The sequence below is a fragment of the Chiloscyllium plagiosum genome, unplaced genomic scaffold (assembly GCF_037043375.1).
Source record: "Chiloscyllium plagiosum isolate Xiang-an unplaced genomic scaffold, Cpla_swu_hap1 HiC_scaffold_6, whole genome shotgun sequence".
NCBI lineage: Eukaryota > Metazoa > Chordata > Chondrichthyes > Orectolobiformes > Hemiscylliidae > Chiloscyllium > Chiloscyllium plagiosum.
The window spans coordinates 98580224-98607091 of NW_028270144.1; the positions used below are offsets into that span (position 1 = coordinate 98580224).

Here is a 26868-nt window from a genome sequence, read left to right on the forward strand (position 1 = left end):
TTGGAGGGATTCCTGAGGGACAGGATGTACATGTATTTGGAAAGGCAAGGACTGATTCGGGATAGTCAACTTGGCTTTGTGCGTGGGAAATCATGTTTCACAAACTTGATTGAGGTTTTTGAAGTAACAAAGAAGATTGATGAGGGCAGAGCAGTAGATGTGATCTATATGGACTTCAATAAGGCGTCCGACAAGGTTCCCCATGGGAGACTGATTAGCAAGGTTAGATCTCATGGAATACAGGGAGAACTAGCCATTTGGATACAGAACTGGCTCAAAGGTAGAAGACAGAGGGTGGTGGTGGAGTGTTGTTTTTCAGACTGGAGGCCTGTGACCAGTGGAGTGCCACAAGGATCGGTGCTGGGCCCTCTACTTTTTGTCATTTACATAAATGATTTGGATGCGAGCATAAGAGGTACAGTTAGTAAGTTTGCAGATGACACTAAAATTGGGGGTGTAGTGGACAGCGAAGAGGGTTACCTCAGATTACAACAGGATCTGGACCAAATGGGCCAATGGGCTGAGAAGTGGCAGATGGAGTTTAATTCAGATAAATGCGAGGTGCTGCATTTTGGGAAAGTAAATCTTAGCAGAACGTATACACTTAATGGTAAGGTGTATAGGGAGTGTTGCTGAACAAAGAGACCTTGGAGTGCAGGTGCATAGCTCCTTGAAAGTGGAGTCGCAGGTAGATAGGATAGTGAAGAAGGCGTTTGGTATGCTTTCCTTTATTGGTCAGAGTATTGAGTACAGGAGTTGGGAGGTCATGTTGCAGCTGTACAGGACAGTGGTTAGGCCACTGTTGGAATACTGCATGCAATTCTGGTCTCCTTCCTATCAGAAAGATGTTGTGAAACTTGAAAGGGATCAGAAAAGATTTACAAGGATGTTGCCAGAGTTGGAGGATCTGAGCTACAGGGAGAGGCTGAACAGGCTGGGGCTGTTTTCCCTGGAGCGTCGGAGGCTGAGGGGTGACCTTATAGAGGTTTACAAAATTATGAGGGGCATGGATAGGGTAAATAGGTAAAGTCTTTTCCCTGGGTTTGGGGAGTCGAGAACTAGAGGGCATAGGTTTAGGGTGAGAGGGGAAAGATATAAAAGAGACATAAGGGGCAACTTTTTCACACAGAGGGTGGTACGTGTATGGAATGAGCTGCCAGAGGATGTGGTGGAGGCTGGTACAATTGCAACATTTAAGAGACATTTGGATGGGTATATGAATAGGAAGGGTTTGAAGGGATATGGGTCAGGTGCTGGCAGGTGGGACTAGATTGGATTGGGATATCTGGTCGGCATGGACGGGTTGGACCGAAGCATCTGTTTCCATGCTGTACATCTCTATGACTCTAAAGCATAGAATAAAACGTGGTGGTAGCAAAAGAAACCTCCACAATCAGGATTTGAAGTCAGATTATAATCCGCAAGATGCAGCAACAAAGCAGGAAGACTCCAAAGGCCAGGGCAGAACTTGAAACTTTGAACACAAAGCTGAAAATGTGCGAGTACTTCTAAGGCCAGTAAAGAGCCTATAAATGCCAACCAGCAGAGTGCAAAGATTCTGAAGAGCAGGACAGAACTTTACAAGGCTTTGTGACCAACAGGTTTGCATGCATAGGAGCAGTGACACGAAGTCAACATGTTTCTATATGTGCAAGTACAATTGCAGATGGTGCTCTGGTAAGCCAAAGCATGGGAGAAACTACCACAGAGTATGAGGCCTTAACTTATACATTTGATGCATACTTTAGCCCCAAAAATGCATTTATAGGAAGAGCAAGATTCAATCAACAATCTCAATGACAGGGAGAATTGATTTTTAACAGATTTGTACTGTAGGTCTGGAGCCTTATAGGATGAATTATAGATTGCAATGTAGCTGGAACATGGAACAAAAAAAATCATCAGATTTCCTCCAATCTAAGAAGAATTTAACATTAGAAAGGATAATCTGAAAAACTACTCAGGTAAAGATCAGGATCCATAATCAGAAAGCAAGCATTGACAGTATATGGGGATGTAAAAGGTTCGCAGACTATCTCAGAGCATTGAGATTCCAGGTCAAGGTGGACCATACGCCAATTCTCATGTTATTAAGATTAAAGGAGATCTTAAAAATGTCACAGCAAATACAAAGAGTCAGGCTTACAACGATGAGATATGTTTATAATTGTCAGTGATTCCAGACGAAGGGCTTATGCCCGAAACGTTGATTCGCCTGAAGGTCAGGATGCTGCCTGACCTGCTGTGCTTTTCCAGCACCACACTCTCGATTATAACAGTCAAGGTACAAATAAATGATTGATGCACTATCAAGGGCAGCAGTGGATCAAGCAAACATAGAAAGTTGGATCTAATTGAAGAAGTGGGCTCAGATTCTACTGCAATTATCATTACCTGACCAGCAACTGAAAGAAAACTCAAAAAATGTTTGCAGCTCAGAAAACAGATGAGGAGTGCTTAAAGCTTAGACAACGCTGTCTGCAAAGGTGTCAAAATATTGTCCAGCAAATCAAATATTGAAAATCTGCCATAAGCAAAACAACTCTTGACAAAAGTGTGATATTTATTGATATGAACATAGAAAAGCTACACCAAAGTCATAAGAATCTATAAAGACATCATTGGGAACATGTAGGCATTACAAAATATATAGCAAGAGACCAAATCAGTATGGTGACTGGGCATTTTGAATAAAATTGTATATTTCATTTTGTCATTTCACAGGTGTGCCATAAATAGTCAGGGGACAATAGAGCCATCAATTTCCTCAGAAGGAAAGACCAGAAGATTTAGCAACCAATTTATTTGAATTCAAAGGGAAGATTCAGTTATTTTCAGTAGACTACTATTCTAAATAGATTCAAGTGGCAAGACTTCATTTGTTTGCAGCAAATCCAGTAATCAGAGCATGAAATGAATTTCCGCTACAAATGCAGCGCAGGGGGCATGCTGGGTTAATGATGTCGGAGGGTGTGGTGGTGGTAGTGGGTGATAGTAAATGGGGAAAACTCTCCAAAAACTCAACACAATTTGCGATAAGCCAAAAAAAGATACAGCCTCATATCCTATAGTTATACCCACGTGCTGTTATGACAGGAGTTCCAGGATTTTGACCCAGTGACAAAGAAAGTATAGTATAAAGCTCCAAGTCAGGACAATGTGCAACTTGGAAGAGAATGTAGAGATCTTGGTGTTTCCACATGCCCGTTGGCCTTGTTCATATAGGCAGTAGTGATTACAGGTTTGGAAGATACCTTCAAAGGAGGCTTGATGAATTGCTACAATGTATCTTGTAGATGGTTCATACTGTTGTCACTGTACATTAGTAATGGAAGGAGTGAATATTTAAATTAATGGTATCAAGTAGACAGATTGCTTTGTTTTAGATGGTGTCAACCTGGTTAAATATTATTGAGTCTGCACTCAATGTAATTAAGGAGTATTCCATCACCCAGATTTTGAAAAGATTTTGAAGTACTATGTGGTGAGTTACTTACAACTGAATTCCCAACCTCTGACTTGCTTTTATCAAAACGTTATTCATGGGATTGGGCATCACAGAATGGCCACATATATATTGCCCATCCCTGATTGTCCAGATAGTAGTTAGGAGTCAATCATTTTGCTATAGGTCCAGAGATACAAGTTCAGCCAAAACAAGAATAGCAGATTTTCTTCCTTTTTAGTCTTGTTAATTTTTGGTCAATGATGGTCCTCAACGTCTTGATAGTGAGGAATTCAGCAATGGTAATGTTTATCAATTTCAAGGATGGATGGTTAGCTGTTCCCTTATTGGAGATGGTTTTTGGCTGGCACTTAAGTAAGATGGATGGTACTTGCCACTTATGAGCCCAAACCTGAATGTTTTCCAGTGCTTGGTACATGCAGACACACAATGAGGATTTCCAAACAGAGCTGAATAAAATGCTACTCCTACCTAATAGTTCACTTCTGTCCTAATAATAGAAGTTAATTAATGAAGCAACTGACAGTGGTCACACATTGGAGTTCCTTGGGATAATGCCAATGTTTTGAGGTTGTGAGGACTGGCCTCCAATAACCACATATTCCTTTAAGCTAGCTATACCTCAAATCATTGGAGAGTTACCCCTGATTCTTACTGAATTATGGCTTCTTCACACATATTCAGTCAATTCCTTCCTTGTTGTCAATGGCAACCACTCTCACTTCACTGTCAGGTAAAATATTGTTTGGCAGTTGTGAACAATTGTATTAAACTTCACTTGGGTGGAGCTCAGGACTACACTCTGGGACAACAGACTCTGCCAGAACACACTCAAGACATCTCCAGAGAAAGGCATGGGAGCCAGTGACTAAGGCAGCCAAATTCAGATGTCAACCTTCAGGAGTGCTGCCATAATGTCAATTATCTCATGGAGTGGCCACAGTTATTAAATATATCTTTAAATGGCATCTCCAGGCAAATGCTTGCGCATAGTTCAATGAACTATACTCTCATCAGCAAACAGGATTCTCATATCCACATTCACTCTCGCACTTAACAATGCTGTAAGCATCACACCCATGTTTCGCAGGTTTCACATACTCCCAGTTGTTCAGTCAGCTATGACAGACATAACAAACAGATGCATTCAAATTGAATCACAGGCACTGTCGTTATTTGCAAGCTGCATGGTGAGATTGATAACCGATTTCTGTCTCCACTCCTTTTCCTCACATGGGACTTTCTTCTTCTGCATTTTTGCTTTGAGATTCCTAAGAACTATCACCTGGTTCGCCAGTGCGGTCTCACAAAGGCAAAAGAATTAGGAGGAGAAATAGGCTACTTATCCCCTCAAACCTGCTCTGCCATTAGATAAGATCATGGCTGAAATTATTGTGGCCTCATTTCCACTTTTCTTTCTGCTCCTCTTAACTCATGTCAATCAAAATCTAACTCAGCCATGAATATATTCACTGCTTCCACTGTTCACTGGGGATTCAGACTAACAATCTTCAGAGAGAAAAAAAAATCAACTTATCTCTGTGTTAACTGGGAGATCTATAATTTTTAAAACTGTGTCCCCTAGTTCTAGACTACTTTGGAAGTCAAGACATCCCCTTAGCATGCCCCGTATCAAGTTCTGTAAGAATCTTATCTTTCAATATGGCTTCTCATTCTTCTCCACTTCAATGGGCGTAGGCTCAACCTGTACAAACTTTCCTCATATGATAATCCCTCATATTGGAATCATCTAAGTGGACCTTCTCTGAACTGCCTCTCATGCAATAAGGAGACCAAAAACATACATTCTACTGCAGATGGAGTCTTACAAAGACTCTGTACAGTTGCAGCAATTGTTCCTTACTTTTATATTCCATTCCCCTTGCAATAAATAACAACAATCCATTTGCATTCCTAATCACTTGCTGCAACTGCATGCCAATATTTTGAGATTCATGTACCAGGATTCCAAGCACTCATTGAATTTGGTAAAGAGCAAAAACAAATCTTCAGACTCGCCATATGCCTAAACATTCACATCCATACAACCCCTTAACGGCAGCACTAGCTAGTACAATTCTTTAGGTCTCAACGCAATGGGATTCAGTTGCTTCTGAAAAACACTTCAGTTATCAATGAAATTGCCATTCTGTGTCCACCTCCATTCTAACTGGTTTGTTATTCAGTAAGGGAGTGACACACTATTGACTGGTGGATCCAGCAATGTTTAATAACAGCTCTTCTTCAGACTGAGGATCTCGGCTTTTCTCATGATGGCAGTGTATCATGTAGATTTTATTCCTACTCTTCAGTTTCTGTACTTTTGCTGTGTGTTGTTCATATTTCTTCCTCAAACATGCCCATTTTTGCCTCAGTTTCTTCATACTGTTTCTTTATGTCAGCAATTTGCCACTGCATAACTGTTTTTTCGGCACCAATGGCAATTTGGAGTCTGCATTTGTACTCATCTCTCAGCTGCCCTTTTGCAAACTCTGTGCTTGAGCTTAGCTATTGAGCTTCCTTGGCTGCTAGTTCTATCAAGACTGCTATTTCTGGGGCTTTATTTAAGTCCAGGTTCCTTTCTGTTAGGAATTTCTTCTGGGTTGATTCACACCTTAAACCACACACCAGTCGGTCTCTGATAGCATCATTTAAGTTACCTCCAAATTCACTAAATTGTGTTAACTTCTTTAAAATTTCCACGAATTTTGGAGGTGGATTCACCACCATTATGCTGGTTGTACTTGTGGTATCTGAACTGTTCAGTAGTCACCAATCATTTTGGTGAAAAATGGTTCTAGAATTCCTACTATTTCTTTTTAAGTTTTAGAAACTGGCTTCTCTGGCTAGACCAGGCTCCTCAGGAGCTTAAATGTTTTTTTTCCCCTACTTAATACTCAGGAATGCAGGGATGGCTATGTTTGCTTCAATGCGCTAGCTTGAACATGGAATCTTTCTGTATAGGTGTTCCAGCTCTCTTTATTTTCACCATATGGCATCAAAATTTCCTGCATTTGTTTAGAATGGGAAGGGCATGTGTAGTACGATGCACCATGTACATTTTAGCACCACCTCACTTGTTCTTGTTCAAAACAAGATATACCTTAGTTTGCCTGTTTCTTTCAGAGTCTGCACTCCTAGTTCAAAACAATTCCCTCCATGTAGGATACTTGTTAATCATAGGGTTCCTTCAGAGTGGAGCATGTGGCAAGCTTCTTCTGCACTGTTCACCTGTTTCCTGGGGAGAATTCTTCTCTTTTCTACTGACTGTGTATCTGCTTCAGTACAGCAACAGCATCTTTTGTTTTTTTTTTCTTTTTATCAAATGGCCTCAGAGACCTGTTGCAAGGATTACAATTCGTTTTATTTTGACAAATCTGTTGGTTGACCTGGTGAATCATTTTATCCTCATTGCCAGTTTTTTTTCTTGTTTAAGTTCCAGGAAGGAGCTTTAAAAGGAAATAATTCATTTCAAAGATGTTTCCTCAACAGGTAGCAAGGTTAGACAGAGCTGTTTACCATCCAAAATGGCCAATAATGTCCTCATTCTGTTGTGATTAGATTCTTAAAGTGATACCATACTTGCAAAAAATGCACATTTACCCAACTTCACACATGGAAGTTATGCCAATTGTGGTCATAGAAAATCTCCCAATTAATGTGTGGCATCCACAGAGCTGCACACTTCCAGTCTCTGATTTCTGATAACCAGGAAAGGTCTGGTTAAACAGAAGACAATGAAGTCCTCTCTCCTACACAGTCTTTGTCACCTTCCTCGTGCAATCATGTATGGTGAATGATGCTATGTTGGCAGTGCCACCAGCTTCCTCCTGCAAAAATCTACTAGTGTGGAAAGTCAAAGCCATGGTCATCTTCAATTGGAAAGCCATCTTGTCTTGGTGAAACATAGCCATCTCAGTCACTGATCCTAGCTAAGGTGAAGGTAGGATAAGTGCCCTCCAACTACCCTATGTGGCCAGGGCTTTTGATTAGGAGTCCTCCTCCTGTTGGGCACGGCTTCCCTTTTCTGGCATCTACACTCAATGTTCTTATCAGCATGCATCCAGAGATGGACTGCAGCCATGATGTCCATTAGTGCGAGGAAGTTTTCTGCCAATAGGCTTTCAAACATTTCTGAAAATATTGGAAATACCAGTCCATCACAATTGTCCTTCCTCCTTCAATACTACTATCATTCATTCTGCAGCAACAGTCAAAAGGACCTCACTGAAAGTTTCAGCTTTAAAAAATGGGGTAGGGTACCCCCATACAGCATTTAAAGAGGTGATAACTGACGTGGACTAGGACGAAAATGTCAGATCAGGTACCAAATCTGCATTGGACACTGACAAATATCATAATACTGCCCACTCCACATGAATTTGGCAGACAAGGCATGCCAGTGCTGGCACTCCTACAAACATGTGACTCGCAGAAGTAGATTATCTGCTATTGTTTTGAGTATGCTAGTTCCTGTAACTGTAATACCAGATTTGCTATGCAATTGAATTTTGCATCCTGTAACGTTTAAAAATTCCATTGGCCCATTTAGCTTTGAGGTGGCTAAATTACTGTATAAACTGCAGGAGAATATTAAAGCAAAGGTGGAGAAAATTCTACATTGGAAAGGCAAGAACAAGTTTCTGGAAATTGTAATATTGAGAAAGATAAGTAAAATTGAAGTCAGCGATATGGTCGACAAAAGTTGCATTCGCACTCAAGAATTGGAAAACAGAAATTGTGGGACTGTTGAATAAGAGATCATACAGAAGGGAGGAGCAAGATATACCAAGAGGAAGGAGAAAAAGATCCATTGTCATGAGTTTGATGGGGGCCAAGTCATTGTGGGAGAGGTGTTTTGAAAAAAATATAGATATGGTGTTTTTAGCAAGCAAACAATTTCTGTCACAACTCAATGAGAATGCAATACACTGATGTAAAAAGAAGATATTGAAACAAAAGAAAAGGACAAAAATGAAATTCAGTTCTGCAAAGTGTAAGGTTGCTGTCACATACACAAAGGGAGAAGTCTACGATCACTGACATGATTGAAAATTTTATTGCAAAAAATATGTCTGTCGTTGATGAATGTGGCTTCACAGAAGCAGTTTAATCTGTTGCCAGGTTACAAATGCCATTAAGAAGCACTCTATAAATAATCTGCCAGACATATATGTCAATGTGAAAGAGAAACAGTACATTTTTCAAAAGAATTAATGCCAAGTTTGACCATTGACAACTAAGCAGGTATTGCAGAGATCTTCACTAAATAGTGTTAATTTATTTGCTAATAAATGTTACTAATGCCGTTTGCAGAACTTCAGAGTAATAATGTAGCAGAATATTTCATGACATTCATGCAATAGACAGCAATGAAGTGGTTATAGGAAGAAAGGTCAGATTTTGTGTTTAACACTTCAATTGATAGGAACCCTGTCAATTTGGTAGCCATTTTTGTGTTTTCTTACAACATACCTACAAAATTACAGCCACATACAGGGCACCATCAGCATCTATGAAATAACATTAGGCATTTTAACAGCTCAACTGGCTACAGCCATGCAGTGAGAAAAGAATCAATATTGTATTGCAACATACCTTGATTAAGTATGTTAAAAGCAAATGAAACAGCACATTGAGAGCATAATGGAATGGTTACTGGAACAATTATGTCTGTATTAACTGCATTGTGTGAGCTGAGAGTCACCGGTTAAAGATGTTCATTTAGATTTGAAAAACAAACAATGAAAGTGCTGGAATCTATGTTTGCTACATATGTATAGATGTGGAGGAAAATTTAGGTGGTCTGATTAGTAAGTTTGTGGATGACGCCAATATTGGCGGAGTTGCTGATAGTGAGGAGGATTATTAAAGGATTCAATGGAATATCCATAAATTGCAGATTTGGGCAGAGAAGTGGTAGATGGAGTTTAATCTGGAAAATTTGCAAGGTAATGCATTTTGGAAGATCAAATTCAGGTGCGAATTATACAATAAATAGCAGAACCCTGAGCAGCATTGACATACAGAAGGGTCTGGATATGCAGGTCCAAAGATCCCTGAAAGGGGAAACACAGATGGATAAGGTGATCAAGAAGGCATACAGCACGCTTGCCTTCATCGGCCAGGGCATCGAATATAAATGCTGGCAACTTATGTTTCAACTGTATAAAACTTTAATTAAGCCACATTTGGAATATTGCATGTTGTTCTGGTCGCCATTACTAGAAGGACATGGATGCTTCGGAGAAGATGCAAAGAAGATTTACCGGGATGTTGCCTGGTCTGTAGGGCTTTAGTTATGAGGAGAGGTTGGATAAACTCTCGATTGTTTTCACCAGAAAAATGGAGGCCGAGGAGCAACGTGATAGAGGTCTACAAACATATAAAAGGCATAGGTCAGGTGAAGTCAAAGCCTTTTTCCAGGGTGAAAAGGTCAACTACAAAGGTTGAAGGTGAGAGGGGGAAAAGTATAGGGGAGACGTATGGGGGAAATATTTCACACAGAGGGTGGTGTGTGCCTAGAGCACACTGCCAGTGGAGGTGCTGGAAGCAGGCAAGTTAGCAATGTTTAAGGCGCATCTTGATAGACAAATGAACAGGAGGTGAACAGAAGGATAGAAACCGCATTTGGGCAATAAATAATGGATCTGAATAAAGATTAGGAATTGGCGCAGGCTTGTTGGGCTGAAGGGCCTGTTTATGTGCTGTATTCCATTGAATTATAAAATCTTAAGGAGCAGGTTTTTTGTTGATTTTGGAGCGTTTGAATTTTCAGCTGTCTTATTCATAGCAAGCCCTATAATGTTATGTCGACTCAGCTCCCAGCAGGACCTGTATCATGGTAACAAGGTGAAACGAGAATGAATTTAAAATAAACCAGAAAAAATGCACCAGTCCTTCAATCTAGTCTTCAGGGCTAATAATGTAACCTTATCAGATGAGCACACTTACATGGGCCAGTAACTTAGAAAACAAGAATTATTCTGTCCACAGTAATGTTACTGCCTAATTACTGTTTATGGATGATTTTTTTCTCTGGCAATCTTGCTTTTAGTGTGATTATCACAGTTCACACTGAATTAAACACAGCCATAAATAGAGTAATTCACAATGACATTCCAATTATTAAAGAATAGACATGACCAAATTAAAGCAGTTGTTTTCTGCATTACATGTTCTTTTAATCTGCGTGCAGTATAAATCATTAAGTTTAAATGCTAATAGCATGCAAAACCTTCTTTAGCTTTATCATATTGACAATTCAACAAAGATTCACAATGTGAAGCACCATGAACTGAAACAAAGAAAGGACGAAAGTTCTATCTGAAAGACAATATTGCACTTTATTTAGAACAAGATAAAATGCATTTTGCCCTCACGATATTGGCATTCCTTTTACATCAATAAAGGCATACTCATTCACAGTTGCAATTTTTCTCAGCATTTTCACTGATATCTATTCTGCTCAAAAGCTGCAAAGGGAATAGCTGCCTGAGTTTCTTCATATCATCTTAGCAGATTCTGAATGTAATTAAAAAAATAATTTCACACACTCATAATGTCCAAGCACATTGCTAAGTAATGAGAACATCAAGATCTACATATTTTCAGGTCGTGAAAGAACACATGTATCTTACGGAGGCGCAATTTTATTTAGCTACAGGACTGTGACAGAGCAGAACCTAATAGAATGTATTAATATATATTTTGAACATCATACAATGCTAAACCATACTCAAATCACATGTTTGATAGCATGCACTACTACACTGCATCACACAAATAATTCAAAGGCATGTCAGTATCTATAAAGGTCAATAATGTACCTGCTGAACAAACATAGACATAACAGGGAACGCTTTGATGGTCAACCAAACCTACCCATCCTGACTGAAGCATTATGATAAGCCACATTTCATTCCCCTACAGCGAGATATTATTTCTAATCAGCCTGTTCAAAGATGTTACAATATATATCTGGAGTAGTTGCCCTACAGCTACATAATTTCATTGAAGAATAAAGATAGAGAAATATCTAATCCTTCCATTGTTTTATAAGCCTTATCAGGTCATTACCAAGTCTGTACTGATGTAAAGTAAAATAACCCAAAATTGTCAAGCTTATCTAAGGGTAATTTATGTTAGAAATTATTTGTGCAGTTCTCCATGGAATTCTCTCCAAGGCCAATATTACTCACCAATGTGGAAGAACTAAATCAAAGCCCAGTTCTTCAGATGTGATGTGGTCTAACCAATTATTTGTAGGTATGAGCAGTGGAGCTTTAAGAGATTACTCACAGGAAACAGAGAATCATAGGAAAAGGAGGTCATTCAGCCCATTGTATCTGTATAGCTCACTGAATGAGTAATTGATCAAATGCCATTCCTTCACATTCTATTCACAACTCTACACATTCTTTCCACTCTCTGTTAAAAGTACCTTTCTTTTTGACTCAAAGCTGTCCTCAGGGAAATTGAGAAGAATTTTATTCAGAAAATCTTAACGTTAACTAAAATACAAAACAAAAGCAAAAAGAATGCATAAAACTATTTAACACCTTGAGAAGGAAAACTAACACTAAGTGTATTGACATGGTCACTCCTTTTATTTGTAGTGTTTCCTGAAGTGAAATTACACTGTCATCAATTTAGAACATTGGAAGTTTAAGTTTCTGAGTGATAATTGATATATCATACCTTCTTAGGATTCAGGTTTAATTATATTGACAATGACAATTTCATACTATTTTCTCTCGGTTCAACATGAAATATATTTAGGCAATGTCAATATATTGTGTAGTCATAATAAAAAATGCATACAAATTAGTAAACTTATTCAATGGTTTAGAAAGTGGAGGTGAAAAGAAATCACATCATGCAAGCCAGATTCCTGACTGAAATTTGACTTGATAGACCAACATTGTTTTGTTTTTGTTTTAATTAAGTGGAAACATAAGAACACAATGTTACAATCTTGGATTTAACAATAAAATGGAAGTTAATTTCATAAAATAAATGATAAAATAGACTAAACCAAGAAAGAAAACTATTTACACATAATACAAATTTAGAGATTTTAAACACATCGTAAAATATAACCTATTAATCCAAAACACTCCTTTAGAGATCACCAAAAAAGCGAGCAGAAAGTGAGGACTGCAGATGCTGGAGTTCCGAGCTGAAAATGTGTTTCTGGAAAAGTGCAGCAGGTCAGACAGCATCCAAGGAACAGGAGAATCGACGTTTCGGGCATAAGCCCTTCTTCAGGAAGGGCTTTCCTGAAGAAGGGCTTATGCCCGAAACGTCAATTCTCCTGTTCCTTGGATGCTGCCTGACCAGATCACCAGTATGAAACCAGAAAGAAATGAGTTTCTCTAACATATGAATAGATTTAATGTAACCATAACTTCAACTCCCAATTTAGCCTCTTCCTGAAGCTTTCATACTTCTGAGTTGTAATGTTCTCAGTTTAAAATAACCTCTTCTGGGTTTTATCCAATTACTTCTAATGTGACACTATTTTCAAATTCCATATTCAGAGGTAATCTACTGTTAACAAATTTAATCTTCTCTCCTTCTCAGGAACAACAGCTTTACACATCAGTCTTTACCCAAAAGCTTTGACAGAACTGATCCAAACTAAAATTAAAAAAATTTCCTTCAATCTATGAATATTTTCACAAAGCTTAAAAAAAAACAAGTTTAGAAATTTCTAAGAAATCCTGATGCACAATTGTTTATTTTGCTCTATCACAAACGCTCCTAATGTACACAAAAACCCATTACTTCTGAAAGTTGGATTCTAAAGTTATTTTAAAAGAAATCACAATGGCTACTGAAATACATTGATCCCTTTAGATAGACAGGAAAAGAAATTGTACATCACTCATTCAAAATTCAAACATCTAAATTTAAAAATAAATTATTAAATATTTACATATAAAAATCATACACCTTACATCATAACTGATATGCAGCATTGTAAACTAGTGTACCTCATGATACACGTCCTCAGCACATGCCATCAATTGAGTTTAAGAACCTTTTGTACCATTAGCATTAGGCAGGAACAGACAATTCCAGCTACACATGGAGAGATTATTAACTGGACTGATGCAATGCACAGTGTCTTTGATTGATAGCTATGCCTTTAAGGCAATATGCCTTCAGTTGTCTGACCGAAAAGCACTTATTTCTTTTTGTGGCCAAATGAACAACATTAATAATATATCTGGCATAAGATGATCTAAACTCAGCCGCAATGTGGCAGTCATCTATCTATCTGAAACCACTTTGGATAATAATTCAAATATTTGATAGTCACATGCGGCATAAACAACAAGGCAATCTATTTCTAGTATCAGCAAAGGATCATGCAAATGAACTGCAATACAGATTTGTCACAAGTCCTTCAATGGTAAGTTATATTACACTGTTAATCCATCTACAGTAACTTACCCCTTGAATGTTCATATATAGACAGAATACCAAGCAAGGAAAAATCCAGATCTCATAGGTTTTCTTGAATTGAAGTCAATGAGGGGAGTCCTCCATAATTACCATCTAGGGCATGGTTCATGATTTGTGATTAATCTGGGACAATTTGTTGCAAAGGAAACAGCACACAAAGTTGAAATTGGCTGAATTGGAATTGGATGCAGAAACAATAAAGAGTGGGAAGGAGAGGAATGAAAATGGAGCAGATTTGCACACTGGGTGTTGCTAAGTTCTCTGACAGATCTTTGTATTTGCTGGAGGAGGAAGACAGGAGGGGAGATAGCCTCTACCTAAAATGGGCCAGAATATTCTCTATTCAAGCATTGATTGAAAGGTAGTAACATGAGATGTACATCATCTATCATTGGCATCTGTCCTGCTAGTGGACCTACGCAGTGTAATTTTAAGATCGTCATGAGATGTTAATGTCAGTGAATGCATCCTCAAATGTCATATCCTTACAAATGAATGACTATATTCACACACACCTCCAACCACCACCCCTTGTTTCAATGAACTGCCAATTACTCCATCCTGCATAACTCATACTAATATTCTTCAACTGGTCACAACAAAGTTTAATTTTAAAAAGAGAAGTGATATTGTTAATTATAAAGTCAGATTATATATAAAACAGAAACAAGTCAGTCAAGTTCTTTAAGTACAGTACCAAATAAATAACTCTTTCATTATAAACAAAACTTACTCAAGAAAATATGTAAAGATAATTAATAAAAGGTTTAAACTGCAAATGCATAAACTAACTTTTAGATTCTGATTAAATTCTCTACAGTGTGGAAACAGGCCCTTCGGCCCAACAAGTCCACACTGCCCCTCCAAAGAGAAACCCACCCAAACCCCTTCCTCTACCCGATATTTACCTCTGACTAACGCACCTAACATTGTGAGCAATTCAGCATGGCCAATTTACCTGACCTGCACATCTTTGGATTGTGGGAGGAAATCAGAGCACCCGGAGGAAACCCATGCAGACACAGGGAAAATGTGCAAACTCCACACAGACAGACAGGAATCGAACCCAGGACAGGGCTAACCACTGAGCCACCGTGCCGCCCTTTCTTCAAAACACACACACACACTCCAAATCTGGGGGAGAAAAATCTAAACACTCTGCAGAGTTTTATCTCAAAAGTACTTTGGCAAGCTAACAATCAAATTCAGAAAAAGAACTATTTGCAGATAGTTCCAAACATTGGTCTGAAGACAAAGTAACTTTTCACAGAAGCTACTTTGCACTGGGTGTGTTCCTGGGGTGACTGAATTAATTTTTTTTGTAGACAGTGGTGTTGATTTCAAAGTTTTTTTTCAGGAATCCTTCACCAGTGATGAAGTAGTCCTCCACTGGCTTTCTAACTCACTAACTTTAATGAGAGGCGTTTCAGAGAAAAAGAGAGGACAAATGTTGCTCCTGCAGCAAGTTGTCACAGATTTTCCATGTTCAAATCCATAACCTTTGTTCTCCCACAAACTAGGTCAGGACTCTCTGAAAGTGTTCCAGACTTTGCATGTCCATTCAAGCAGCATGTTCCTTGCAAATGCAACACACTCAGTTGTTGTAACAAATACCATGTGTCAAGGTAGTATTATTACAAATTCATATTTTAATTTAATTGATATTTTAATTAATGTCCTCTAATTACACTATTCATAATAATAGCCTCATCACCCTTGTATGTTTAGTAATAAAAGCCTTCCACATAAACTGACAGCCTGTACACTCTGTAGATGTGGTATACCTCCAGTTACAGTTTGTGTTTTGAAATATGTGATGTCTTTTACTACCTAAGAAGTACATCAGAATCGAAAACTCAGGCATATACAGGGCAGGTACAGATTAGAGGATCGGCTAGTTGAGTTCTTGGAAGGTTTGTACATTCTCTCCGATACTTTAACTTCAACGTATGTGTTCCTAATGAAGTTTCTTGATGTGTTTGATGCCTTGCCAAATGAACCTTCTCCATTTTCAAAGTTCACAAACCTCCCATGAGTCAGTGGGGATGTTGGACCCCTTCAGAGATTACTTCAGAAAGGCCCAAAAGCATTTCCTGTCATGACTATATTCCGGGTAGAGCAGTTGCTTCGTGAGTCTGGTATCAGACATACAAATAACATATCTTACCCAGTGAAGATGGCTTTTCGCAGCTTGATGCCATGCACATTGGCCTGGTAGGGAATGCTGTTATTGGACAGCCATTCATGCCACAGGACTTGGAGGATTTTGCAAAGACATTGCTGCTAGAACTTCACTAGTGGCTTGAGGTGCCTGTTGTAGATTGTCCGGGTCTCCATACCTTATGGGCGTGTAGGGATCACTGCTGCCCATTGAACTATGACCTTAGTCTCAGGTTTGAGATCCTGAACCTCAAAAGTTCTTTTCCTAGTCAACTGAAAGCTCAGTTAGCACATTGGGTGATTATGAATCTTGTGGTCTATATTTGCCATTGTCGAGAGGTTGCTTCCAATATATAGAAGCTGTCCACATTTTCCAGAAGTTTGCAATTGATCTTAGTTGAGGGGGGAGATGTCATGCTATGGAAGCTGGCTGGAAGTGTTTACCATGTATTTAATGAAAGGCTGATTTTCTTATTTGCTTCTGAGGAGTTGGCAGTGACCTGAAACTCAGTTTTTGAGCGAGTACATACACTACTGTTATCTACACTTTGGAATTCAATGACTGGAGTTGTGAGATTTTGGTTTTGGATTGAAGGTGGCAAAGGTTATCTCTATAGCTGTGATTAATTTGCTGGTATTGTGATTCAGCGTTACAGACAGGAAGAGATGGTTGATGCAATAGCACAGCTTTGCTTGACCCCAGTTTTCAAGGATACAAGGTCTGTGATGGTTCCATTGGTAAGTGTTAAGGCTTTCATATTTCTGTAGATTAGACAGAGAATGTCTACAAATTTGTGAGAGCAGCTGAATTTGAGGAGGATACTCAATAAGGCTTCATGGTTGACAGAATGAAAGGCTTTTGTAAAGCTGAGAAAGGTGTCAGGCAATGTCAGGTGTTTTTCTTTGCATTCTTGATGACTTTATTGTGCATTGAAGATCATGTCAGTGGTTCTTCTCATTCAGAAAAACCCATACTTTGACTCTGAGACAAATGTTTTAGCCACTGGCAGGAGCCAATTGAGGAGGATCCTTGTAATGATCGTCTTAATGGCAGTCAGCAGAGAGATTCTTCTGCAGTTACTTCATTGTTCAAAGCCGACATTCCTTGAGGCAACACAGGGATTCTCCACTGATGTCGAACAATATGTTATGCGAGTCTGAACTGATGAAGGTTGATAATCATTAGATATTTAATGACAGAGTCAGGAAGGACATGAATCTGTAGAAAGCTGTGCTTAGCAAGGGACAGCAAACTCAAATTGAGTGCTCCTTTTGACAAAATATCCACAGCATACTACTTAACATGACCAAGATTCTGCTCCACCAGTGAAATAAGCACAAAAGTTCATATCCATGGTTCCTGACTCGACTATGACATCGTTTGAGCAAGGGACCATGTAGATGTCCACATCAGCCACCAATGATTGCTGAATTGACAAATCACCCATCTTGTCAGATACAGAACAATCTCGAATATTTGAACAAGACAGACAGGGAGTATTTTGTTCAGATAACTGATTGTTCAGATAACTGATCTAATTGTAAACAAAGGAAGCCATACCGGACATTGAGCTTTTGTTCGGATAATCTTATGTTCAGATAATTGATGCTTTGATAACTGAGGTTGTTCTGTACACCAGTTCCAATAGCGTGGTCCTAAACAATGGAGGCAGCAGAAGCTTCAAAGGTATCACTAAAGCAGCTGTTCTCAGTCAGCACCTCCAGCAGCCAGGAGCTAGGAGCTATCGTGACGACAAAGCCCTGCGGTCAACTCTGAATTCCACCATAACAAGCAACTAAAACGGCATCCTTAGCAGATTTGTGATATACGTAATCATCCAAGATGCACTACTCTCTGATATGCAAGGAGCAGAAGAATAAGATGATGGAGCTTTATGAGTGAGCTTTGGAAGCAAGAGGGTGGGGAGTTTTGGAAAGTGGAGTGCCACGTCCTGTATTTTGCACGTTCCCTCCTCCAAGCAGTGTTGATCAAAGCAGGGTCAGACAGGCAAGAGTGTGGTGCTGGAAAAGCACAGCAGGTCAGGCAGCATCCGAGGAGCAGGAGAATCGGCATTTCGGGTATAAGCCCTTCATCAGGGATCTGATTCCAGATGAAGGGCTTATGCCCGAAACGCCGATTGTCCTGCTCCTCTGATGCTGCCTGATCTGCTGTGCTTTTCCAGCACCACACTTTTGCCTGTCTGACCCTGCATTGATCCCTTGGAGGAGGGATCAAATTCCTGATGAAGGGCTTATGCCCAAACCATCAATTCTCCTGCTCCTCGGATGCTGCCTGATCTGCTGTGCTTTTCCAGCACCACACTCTCGACTCTGATCTCCAAACATCTGCAGTTCTAACTTCTTCCAGGGTCAGATAGGTATCAACTACAAAAATGGCAGCAGCTGATGGATCATTAAGATTAATTAAATGGCCATTTGAGGGGGCACATGAGTGGAACCTTCTCGAAGTGAACAGGCTGCACACTGAGGCCAAAGTCCATCAGAAACCTGGAGACGGGGCAAATGAGAGCCTCTTTAGTTCACCCCAACCTGAACCATGGAGCTCTCAGATACAGCCTATGAAACCTGACAGCTATCAATGTCAGGATCTGCCTATGGTCCTTATGTCCAAGAATCAGCTAAGTTGAGAAGATTCTATCAACAGTGTCTGATTTAAAAGTTATAGAAAATGTCATTTGAGATTTGTACCAGCTTGGCTCAAATTGAATTACTACCCTTTGGGCAATGTGTTAGCACCTGAGAGACAGCACTTAACTGAGAAGTCAATGACTCCATGAAAAGGAAGACACAGAGGAGAAGCCTAGTAAAATAGTATGTTACTAACCACATTAAGTTAGGAAAATTTCATCTTTTCTATCCCAAGGATAAATGACCTTATCTGGAACAATATATCATGATAATTGTCCTAAGGATCTTTAGATTAGGAGTCTCATTTCAAATTATCCAAGCTGTCCAGTAGAGTTTGCATTTAATAGAATATACATAAAAGTGCATGCATGCAGAGCCGAACAAAGATATAACAAAGATTTTCTGTAATGTCCTCTCTTCACCATTCTCAATTCATTTTTTTTTGTTTCTCCAAATGTGTAGCCCCTTAATTACACACTATCACAAGTGGGACCGTACTATCACAAGAGGCAATGTCTTCAGGAGGGAGGGAACAGGAGAAAATTAGCTCAGATGTTTTTGCAGCACATCTTCCGGTTGACAGGAAATACCATTCAAGAACACAGAAAATTATGTCAGGAGTTAATAGTAACTCTGCATGGTTAGCACACTTACTGCCAAAGGATGCTTTCACACCCACACATAGGTCTGCAGGAAAGATTGATATGGAAATTGTGTCTAATTATTTTCTCATGAAATGGTAATTCTGGATCACCAGCTGTCCTCACATAAAAGTGACTCAGATACACAAAAAATCTCACACGGCAGATTCTAAAATAACACTAGCAATGAAGAAAAAATATGGTTAACCCTAATCTCACTGTGTTGGATGACGCAGTTTATTTGCCTAGAACTTTTATACCCGAAGAATTCTATAATTATCAATGAGATCATAATTACTAGCAAGGTTACATTTTTAGAACAGTATTTCTTTTCCTTCCCCCACGGACTGAAAAAGGATTGATCGGGGGTACAGATCGTTCTGCTATAACGCAATAGTTGTGTTCCTCTGCAACCTCATGCTATAAAAAACTGCACTATGGAAAAACCACTATAGAAAGTCACACTGTAGAAAATCGCTTTAGAAAATCGCTAAACCCATAGAGTAGAAAGTTTGCGTTATCCAAACAATATCCACAATTCATCAATCATGTTATAACCAATTTGCAGTGACAAAACACGCGTTATAGCAGAACGATGCATAGTTTTTAAGAGGACACAGACTTAAATATAATGGATGTCCAAAGAAGTTTGAGTGTACAGGAGCATAGCACTTTAAAATGCCATGAACAGGTGCAGAAGATAGTCAAGAAGGCTAATGGAATACTGACCGTCATACGTAAAGAATTGGAGTATAAGGATACAGATGTTATGCCTCAGTTATGCAAACCCCTAGTTAAAACTCACTTAGAATACTATAAGCAGATCTGGGCACCACACCTTATGTAGGATGTTTTAGCTCTGGAGGGACTTCCAAGCAAGTTCACAAGGATGATACCCGGACTTCAGCTGTTAAATTATAAGGGGAGTTTAGAAAATTAGGCCTTTATCCTCTATATTTTAGTAAGTTAAAAGGTGACTTAATTGAGGTTTTCAGGATATTAACAGCGAAAGACAGGGTAGACGATGATGAACTATTTCCACTGGTTGAAGATTCTAGAACCAGGGACACAGTCTAAGAATTAGGGTCAGGCCATTCAGGAGAGATGTTAGAAAACACTTATTTATGCAGAGAGTAGTGGAGATTTAGAACTACCTTCCTCAAATAGTGGTCAATTCTAACTCAATTGTTAAATTTAAATCAAAGAGGGATAAATGTTTATTAAGAAAGAGCATCAAGGGGCATGGGTCCAAGGCAGGCATACGGAAATAAGCCAAAGATCAGTCATGATCTTATTAATGATACAGCAGGCTTGATGGGTGGTGTGGCCTACTCTTGTTCCTATGTTCCAAGAGTCTACTCTCTGTTCTTGACAAAAGAAACCTTGAAAACTGTTTGATCGTTATGCAAATATAGGGTTCAGGTGTGAACAGATATTTGACAGTGACTAGCAAAACCAAAGATTACTTATATAATCATTCACTAACGGAGTGGTGAGAATTTGGAGCTTGCTGCCATGTAAAATGGTTGAGACAAATAGCATAGACACTTTTAAGGGGATAAGTCAAAGGAATACAGTATGTTCATAAGGTGAGACAGGCTGGGTTAGAGAAGGTACATGCAATGTCTCATTGCAAGGCAGCTGAAATTCAGGTTCTAACAACTGGCATACTTCCGTCATGAAGTATCACTGTCTTTGTTTGTAAGAAAAATTATCTGAACTCAGTATGCGCCATTTTTGGATGCTCAGACATTGAGTGATGCTTGTGAGCATCAGGCTGCTCTCTCCCAGCATCATCTGTGTCCTTATCATCATCAAATGATGGGAACAGTGGAATCCCAAGAGGCAGAGGATCTATTATTCACTATAAGAAGCCCATTAAATTTTCAGAAAGTTTCTTACAAGAGCTTTAAATTCTCAGAAACTGTCATATCTATTTGGAGAAAACGAATCCTTGAACTGCAGAATCTCATCTCGCATGATCTTGCAGATCTCTTCATGCCTGTTGGCACCACATTAATGGACTGCTACTTCCACTTTTCTACTGGCAGTAATTAACAGGGTTGGTAGGTGGGCAGAAACACAGAAATCATGGAGATATTTAGTGACATACCACTGTTCATTTAACTGTTGGGAAAACTTGAGCAATTGTGGTGCTCATGGCCATAGCAAGTACACAGTTCTGAGATAGAATTCCACAATTACCAGAAAGGAAACTTTTCTTATTTATTTTTACTTCTGTACCTTATTTCAACAACATTAATAATGTTCACTTTTACAACAGTTTTAATGTAATAGAGCATCTCATGGCACTTTACAATAGCATTAGAAAACAAAATATGACATTGCATCCATAAGGAAATATTAGGGCATTTGACCTGATCCTAATTCATATGTCACAAGGAGTTCAGATGTGAATTGTGTACTTGTGCATGAATCACAAAATACTTGCATCCAAAGTTCACCAGGTAATAGGATAGGTAAAACAAATGTTGGCTTTTATTTTGAATAAAATGGGGTTTAAAAATGCAGAGGTCTTGATAAAATTATACAATGCATTAGTCAGACCACAACTGGAATACTGTGAACAATTTTGGTCCCCTTGATGAAGAATTTATTCTGGCACTAGAGGCAATCATGGAAATGTTCAATAGGTTGATTCCACATATGAAAGGATTTCTTATAGGGAGATGTTGAGTAGGTTGGGCCTGTACTCAATGAAGTTTATAAGAATGAGAGATGACCTTATTAAAACATTCTTAGGGGGATTGACAGGGTAAATACAGACAGATTGTTTCACCTCTTGAAAGAATCTGGGTCCAAAGGGCATAATCTTAAGAGTAAAGGGTCACTAATTGACAGAGATGAGGAGGGTTTTTTTTGTCTTTTTGAAGGTAGGAGAATATATGGAACTCTTTACCTCAAATGGCTGTCTAAGCTGGGTCATTAAGTATATACATGGCAGAGATATTCAGATTATTAAGCAGTAAGAAATTCAATGGTTATGGACAAAATTTAGGAAAGTCCAGTTAAAGATTATCAGATCAGCCTCATAATCTTATTGAATAGTGGTGCAGACTCGATGGATCGAATGACCTACTTCTGCTCCGGGTATCATGGGTTCAGAACAAGATATGCACTAGGCCGTTCTGGACTGAGATGAAGAGAAGATACATCATTCAGAAGGTGCTGACCCTGTTGAATTTTCTACCACAGAAGGCTGTTGAGGTGAAGTCACTGAATATATTTAAGAAATAAATAGATTTCTAGAAGCTAAATTGTATCATTAATGTGGAGAGAGAACACATGAGTATGGCATTAAGATACAGGAACAATTATGTTCATGTTGAATGGCAGAAGGGGATCTATGCGCTGAGTGCCTACTCCTGCTCCTATTTTCTATGTTTCTAAAAATAATGAAGATATCGTTCTTTTTTTAATTCATTGATCCATGGGACATGGACATTACTATCAAGGCTAGCATTTATTGGCCACATTTAACAGCCCTTTGGAAGGTAATTACCTTCTTGAACTACTGAGCTCTGTCTAGTTTTGTGCATCCACATTGACATTGAGGAAGAAATTCCAGAATTCTGATCTGTCAACAGTGAAGAAACGAAAATGTACTTCAAATTGAGGATGGCACGTGACTTTAGAAAGAACTTACAGGTGGCAATGTTGTCAAAACAGCCTGAGCAAGGTGCTGCAATGCATCTTGCTGATGTCACCCACTGCAATCACAGACTACCAAGGAGAAATGTTGAAGGTAGTGGATGAGATGCTAATCAAATGGACCTAAACGTCCTGGAAAGCACTGAGTTTTTTTTTGTGACTTATATAAATTGCACTCATCCAGGCATGTTGCAAATATTCTAGTCTATTCTATTCTCCAGATGTGTGTCTTCTATTTTGTGGGGACAGACTTTGGGAGGCAGGAGGTTGCTTATTAACATCAGAGGTCCCGAACTGAATAAGCTGCTTACACAATGATGTGAAGACTGACCAAAGTCAAAAATGTCATTTTACTCACCACTGGCATCTCCTCATATGAACGTACCGAAGACAATCTGTCTATAAATAGTGAAAAAAAGCATCTCTCAGGAATTACTTGTATTTTTATCTGGGCTTTGAAAGAAGATAAACAAAACAGAACTCTAAAATAATTTAAAGCAAAATAATTCAGTGATAAAATAATCAACTGATGTTTACTCTACTTGTATAAACAACGCACAGCATTTATTTATTTCTTTATTTTTGAAATTTTAATTCACAGAGGAACCTCGATTATCCAAATATCGATTATACAAATTTCGGATTATCCAAAGAAGATTTCAAGGTTCCACAAAAAAGTTACATCAAAGAGGTAAGTGTATTCGATTTACCTATACTGAAGAACATGTGAAAACGCTGGAAAAAAACAAAGTAACACAAACAGCTCAAACATCAGCAACTGGATACTTTTTAAGTAAGGTTTGTTACACAGCCCTTTGCAAAAGTAATTGTTTTACAGTATTCCCAGGCCTTTCATTTAAAAAAATGGCAGAGAATGTAAACACATGCGCAAGGTGGTGCTTCTGTTTTTCTATTGCAAAACTGAGTTCCTGGAAACTGACATGCTCTTGCAATCGTAGAAGCTGTTTGGGACCTTATTTAATGCTGGGATTTGATATACAGTATTTATGTGATGGTAAGTCCTTCTCATTTTAACCTGTAATTTGCAGACTGCAAGGATTAGTTTGTTTAAATGGTAGACTCATTAAAATTATAGACTTAAACAAATTCTCCAGTAGAGCACAGTGTTAGACCAGTATGGCTTCCCTTGTATAAGGTAAAATTGATTATCTGAATAATCGATTATCCGAACAAAATAGTGCTTGCCGATTTCATTCAGGTAATCGAGGTTCCTCTGTAAATTCTAGCCTCCTTTTGATATAATGGATTTTACTACAACCTTCACCAATGTTCATTATGTTAAACTCAATTGATCCAAAGCTATTTGATATTATGTACAGAAAATAAACAGCATTTTACAAAAGAAATTTAGGTATTAGTATTGTGCAAGTATTTACCTGTCGGATTGCCACGAATATACTCCTTTTTCTCTTCCAACATTCTAATTTGTCTCTCTAGTTGTAAATTCAGCTCCTGTTGTGTTTCATATCGAGTTTTCCATTCATTTCCTAAAGAAGGATGGAAACAGAACTTTAAAAATAGCTCTTATTACATTTTCAAGCTGTATTGTGTTCATAAAGTTATTTCTAAATTTTAAATAAAGTGTTTATGCCTGAAGTAAAGAATTCTGCATGATTAAAACTCTTCTTCTATGCTTTCCTTTATTGGTCAGAGTATTGAATACAGGAGTTGGGAGGTCATGTCGCGGCATTGGGATTTTATAGAGGTTTATAAAATCATGAGGGGCATAGATAAGATAAACAGACAAGGTCATTTCCCGGGGGTGGGGGAGTCCAGAACTAGAGAGTATAGGTTTAGGGTGAGAATGGAAAAAAATATAAAAGGGACCTAAGGGGCCTTCATGCAGAGGTAGTGCGCATATGGAACGAGCTGCCAGAGGAAGTGGTGCAGGCTGGTACAATTACAACAGTTAAAAGGTATCTGGATGGGTATATAAATAGGAAGGGTTTAGAGGGATATGGGCCAAGTGCTGGCAAATGAGACTAGATTAGGCATGGACAAGTTGAACTGAAGGGTCTGTTTCCGTGCTGTACATCTCCATGACTCTATTACATACCTTCATCTTCAATACTGTCAAATCGCTTTTCCAGTTGAGACACTGTGTTTCGCAAATCAGTAGCAGAAAAGTCAAGCATGTCCCTGTTTAAGAAATAAAAGGTAATACACTAAAATCATATAAAATTATAGTAAAACCAAAGCAGATCCCTAGTGCTTGAGATGAGCTTCTAAAATTTGGATACAGTCATGAGGTAAAAATCACTGTGGTTTCCAAGCACTTAAAAGGGATTAATATTAACACCACTAGAAGAACTGTTTTTCCACATCCTTATAATACTGTTACACATCCTTATAGCAGTTACTAAAATGCTTCATGTGTAGTTATAATACAATGTCACAGTTTTTCCATTTCCTTAACCTGGAATTGAACTGAGTGAATAAAGTTTTCCACATGAATACATTTTGCTATCCCAGTTTAATTCTGGTGTTCCATGAAGTAACAGTACAAAACTGAAAATTCTTCAGAACCGAATCTCCAACTGTGGTAAGGGAAAGTAAATAGTGATCTTCTAAAGCTAGAGGAAATATACACGGGAGGGCAGCCTAATTGGATTAAAAAGGGGTTACAATTTCAATTTAAAGCAATATCTGCTGTGGAAATGTTCAATATTATCTGTTAAAGAAGGACTGTGACCCTTACGCAAGGAGCACAAATTTCTGCTACCTCAAAATATCAGTTTTTTGAGAAGTTACAGAAGTGACAAAAACAAGAACAACAACTGAAATGTAGCAGAACAAGAACAATTGATGTCTTGTTATGTTGTTAATAATGTTACTGAGACACTGTATGCTATCAACTCAAAAACAAGCTGCCTGAATTCTTCAACTTAACCTCACACTCAATAATCCTGTTGAAAGTCTTAACTTTCAGTTCATTACTGCTCCATTTCATTGCTTCTTGCAACATAAAGGAGTGACCATTAATAGGTAGAATTAATTTTAAAATGATAAATTCTGTTGAAAGCGAGTTTCAATAGAGTTTGAATTCTACCATGCCTTTTACATAAAAATATTCCATCACAAGTTATAAGGAATACACGGTGACCACTTCTGCTCAGGAAATCTGCAAAACAACCAGGCCTACACAGTGGCGTAAAACTATCACTTCATATCCGTTGAGTCTAACATTAATACTTAGGAAGCTCTTCTAACTATATCCCAGTTCTTAGGCTGCCTGAAACTACAACAGCAGCATTGGTGTAGCAGTTGTTGCTTGAACCAACAGTCAAGATTTTTTTGTTGTCTGTATCCCAACCAGATTTCCCTAGGCAGTCTAACCATGCTTAATGAGTCAGATTGGACATTAATTATAAAGTTGTACTGCAAATGCAAATGCATAAGTAAAACTAATTTTCTTTAACACCACCATTGCAATATAATCTTTTGATGTCTTTGAGGCTAGTATTAGCCACAGAGAAAATAGCAATATTTTACAGTTACAATCAGGACAATTTGTCTGACACCTGTTTTGAATTGTTATAGCTGGTTCGGGTTATCATCTAATCCCTACAGTGTAGAAGCAGACTGTTAAGCCTATTGAGTCACACTGATGCTCTGAAGAACATCCTACCCAGACCCACCCACCTACCCTATCCCTGTATCCCTGCATTTTCCATGGCTAAACCACCTGCCCTGCACATCCTTGGACAGTATGGACATTTTATCATCGCCAATCCACCTAACCTGCACATCTTTGGACCATATAGGGAAACCGGAGCACGTGAAGAA

The 26868-nt window shown here is 38.6% G+C and overlaps 1 protein-coding gene and 1 long non-coding RNA gene across 4 annotated transcripts in view; one reads left to right on the plus strand and one right to left on the minus strand.

Moving 5' to 3' along the window:
- LOC148149820 (uncharacterized) overlaps positions 1 to 26868 on the plus strand; it is a 78545-nt gene that overhangs the window by 35380 nt on the left and 16297 nt on the right. The window contains exon 2 of the long non-coding RNA XR_015757462.1: positions 23663 to 23752. This is a non-coding gene — a long non-coding RNA (uncharacterized LOC148149820). The remainder of the gene's footprint in view (positions 1 to 23662; positions 23753 to 26868) is intronic.
- LOC148149821 (coiled-coil domain-containing protein 169-like) overlaps positions 1 to 26868 on the minus strand; it is a 69518-nt gene that overhangs the window by 26107 nt on the left and 16543 nt on the right. For all 3 annotated transcript variants that reach the window (XM_087988263.1, XM_087988264.1, XM_087988265.1), the window contains 3 exons: positions 25139 to 25221; positions 24459 to 24569; positions 23420 to 23460 (listed from right to left, as the gene is read on the minus strand). In XM_087988263.1, coding sequence (XP_087844389.1) covers positions 23420 to 23460; positions 24459 to 24569; positions 25139 to 25221 — 235 coding nt within the window. The remainder of the gene's footprint in view (positions 1 to 23419; positions 23461 to 24458; positions 24570 to 25138; positions 25222 to 26868) is intronic.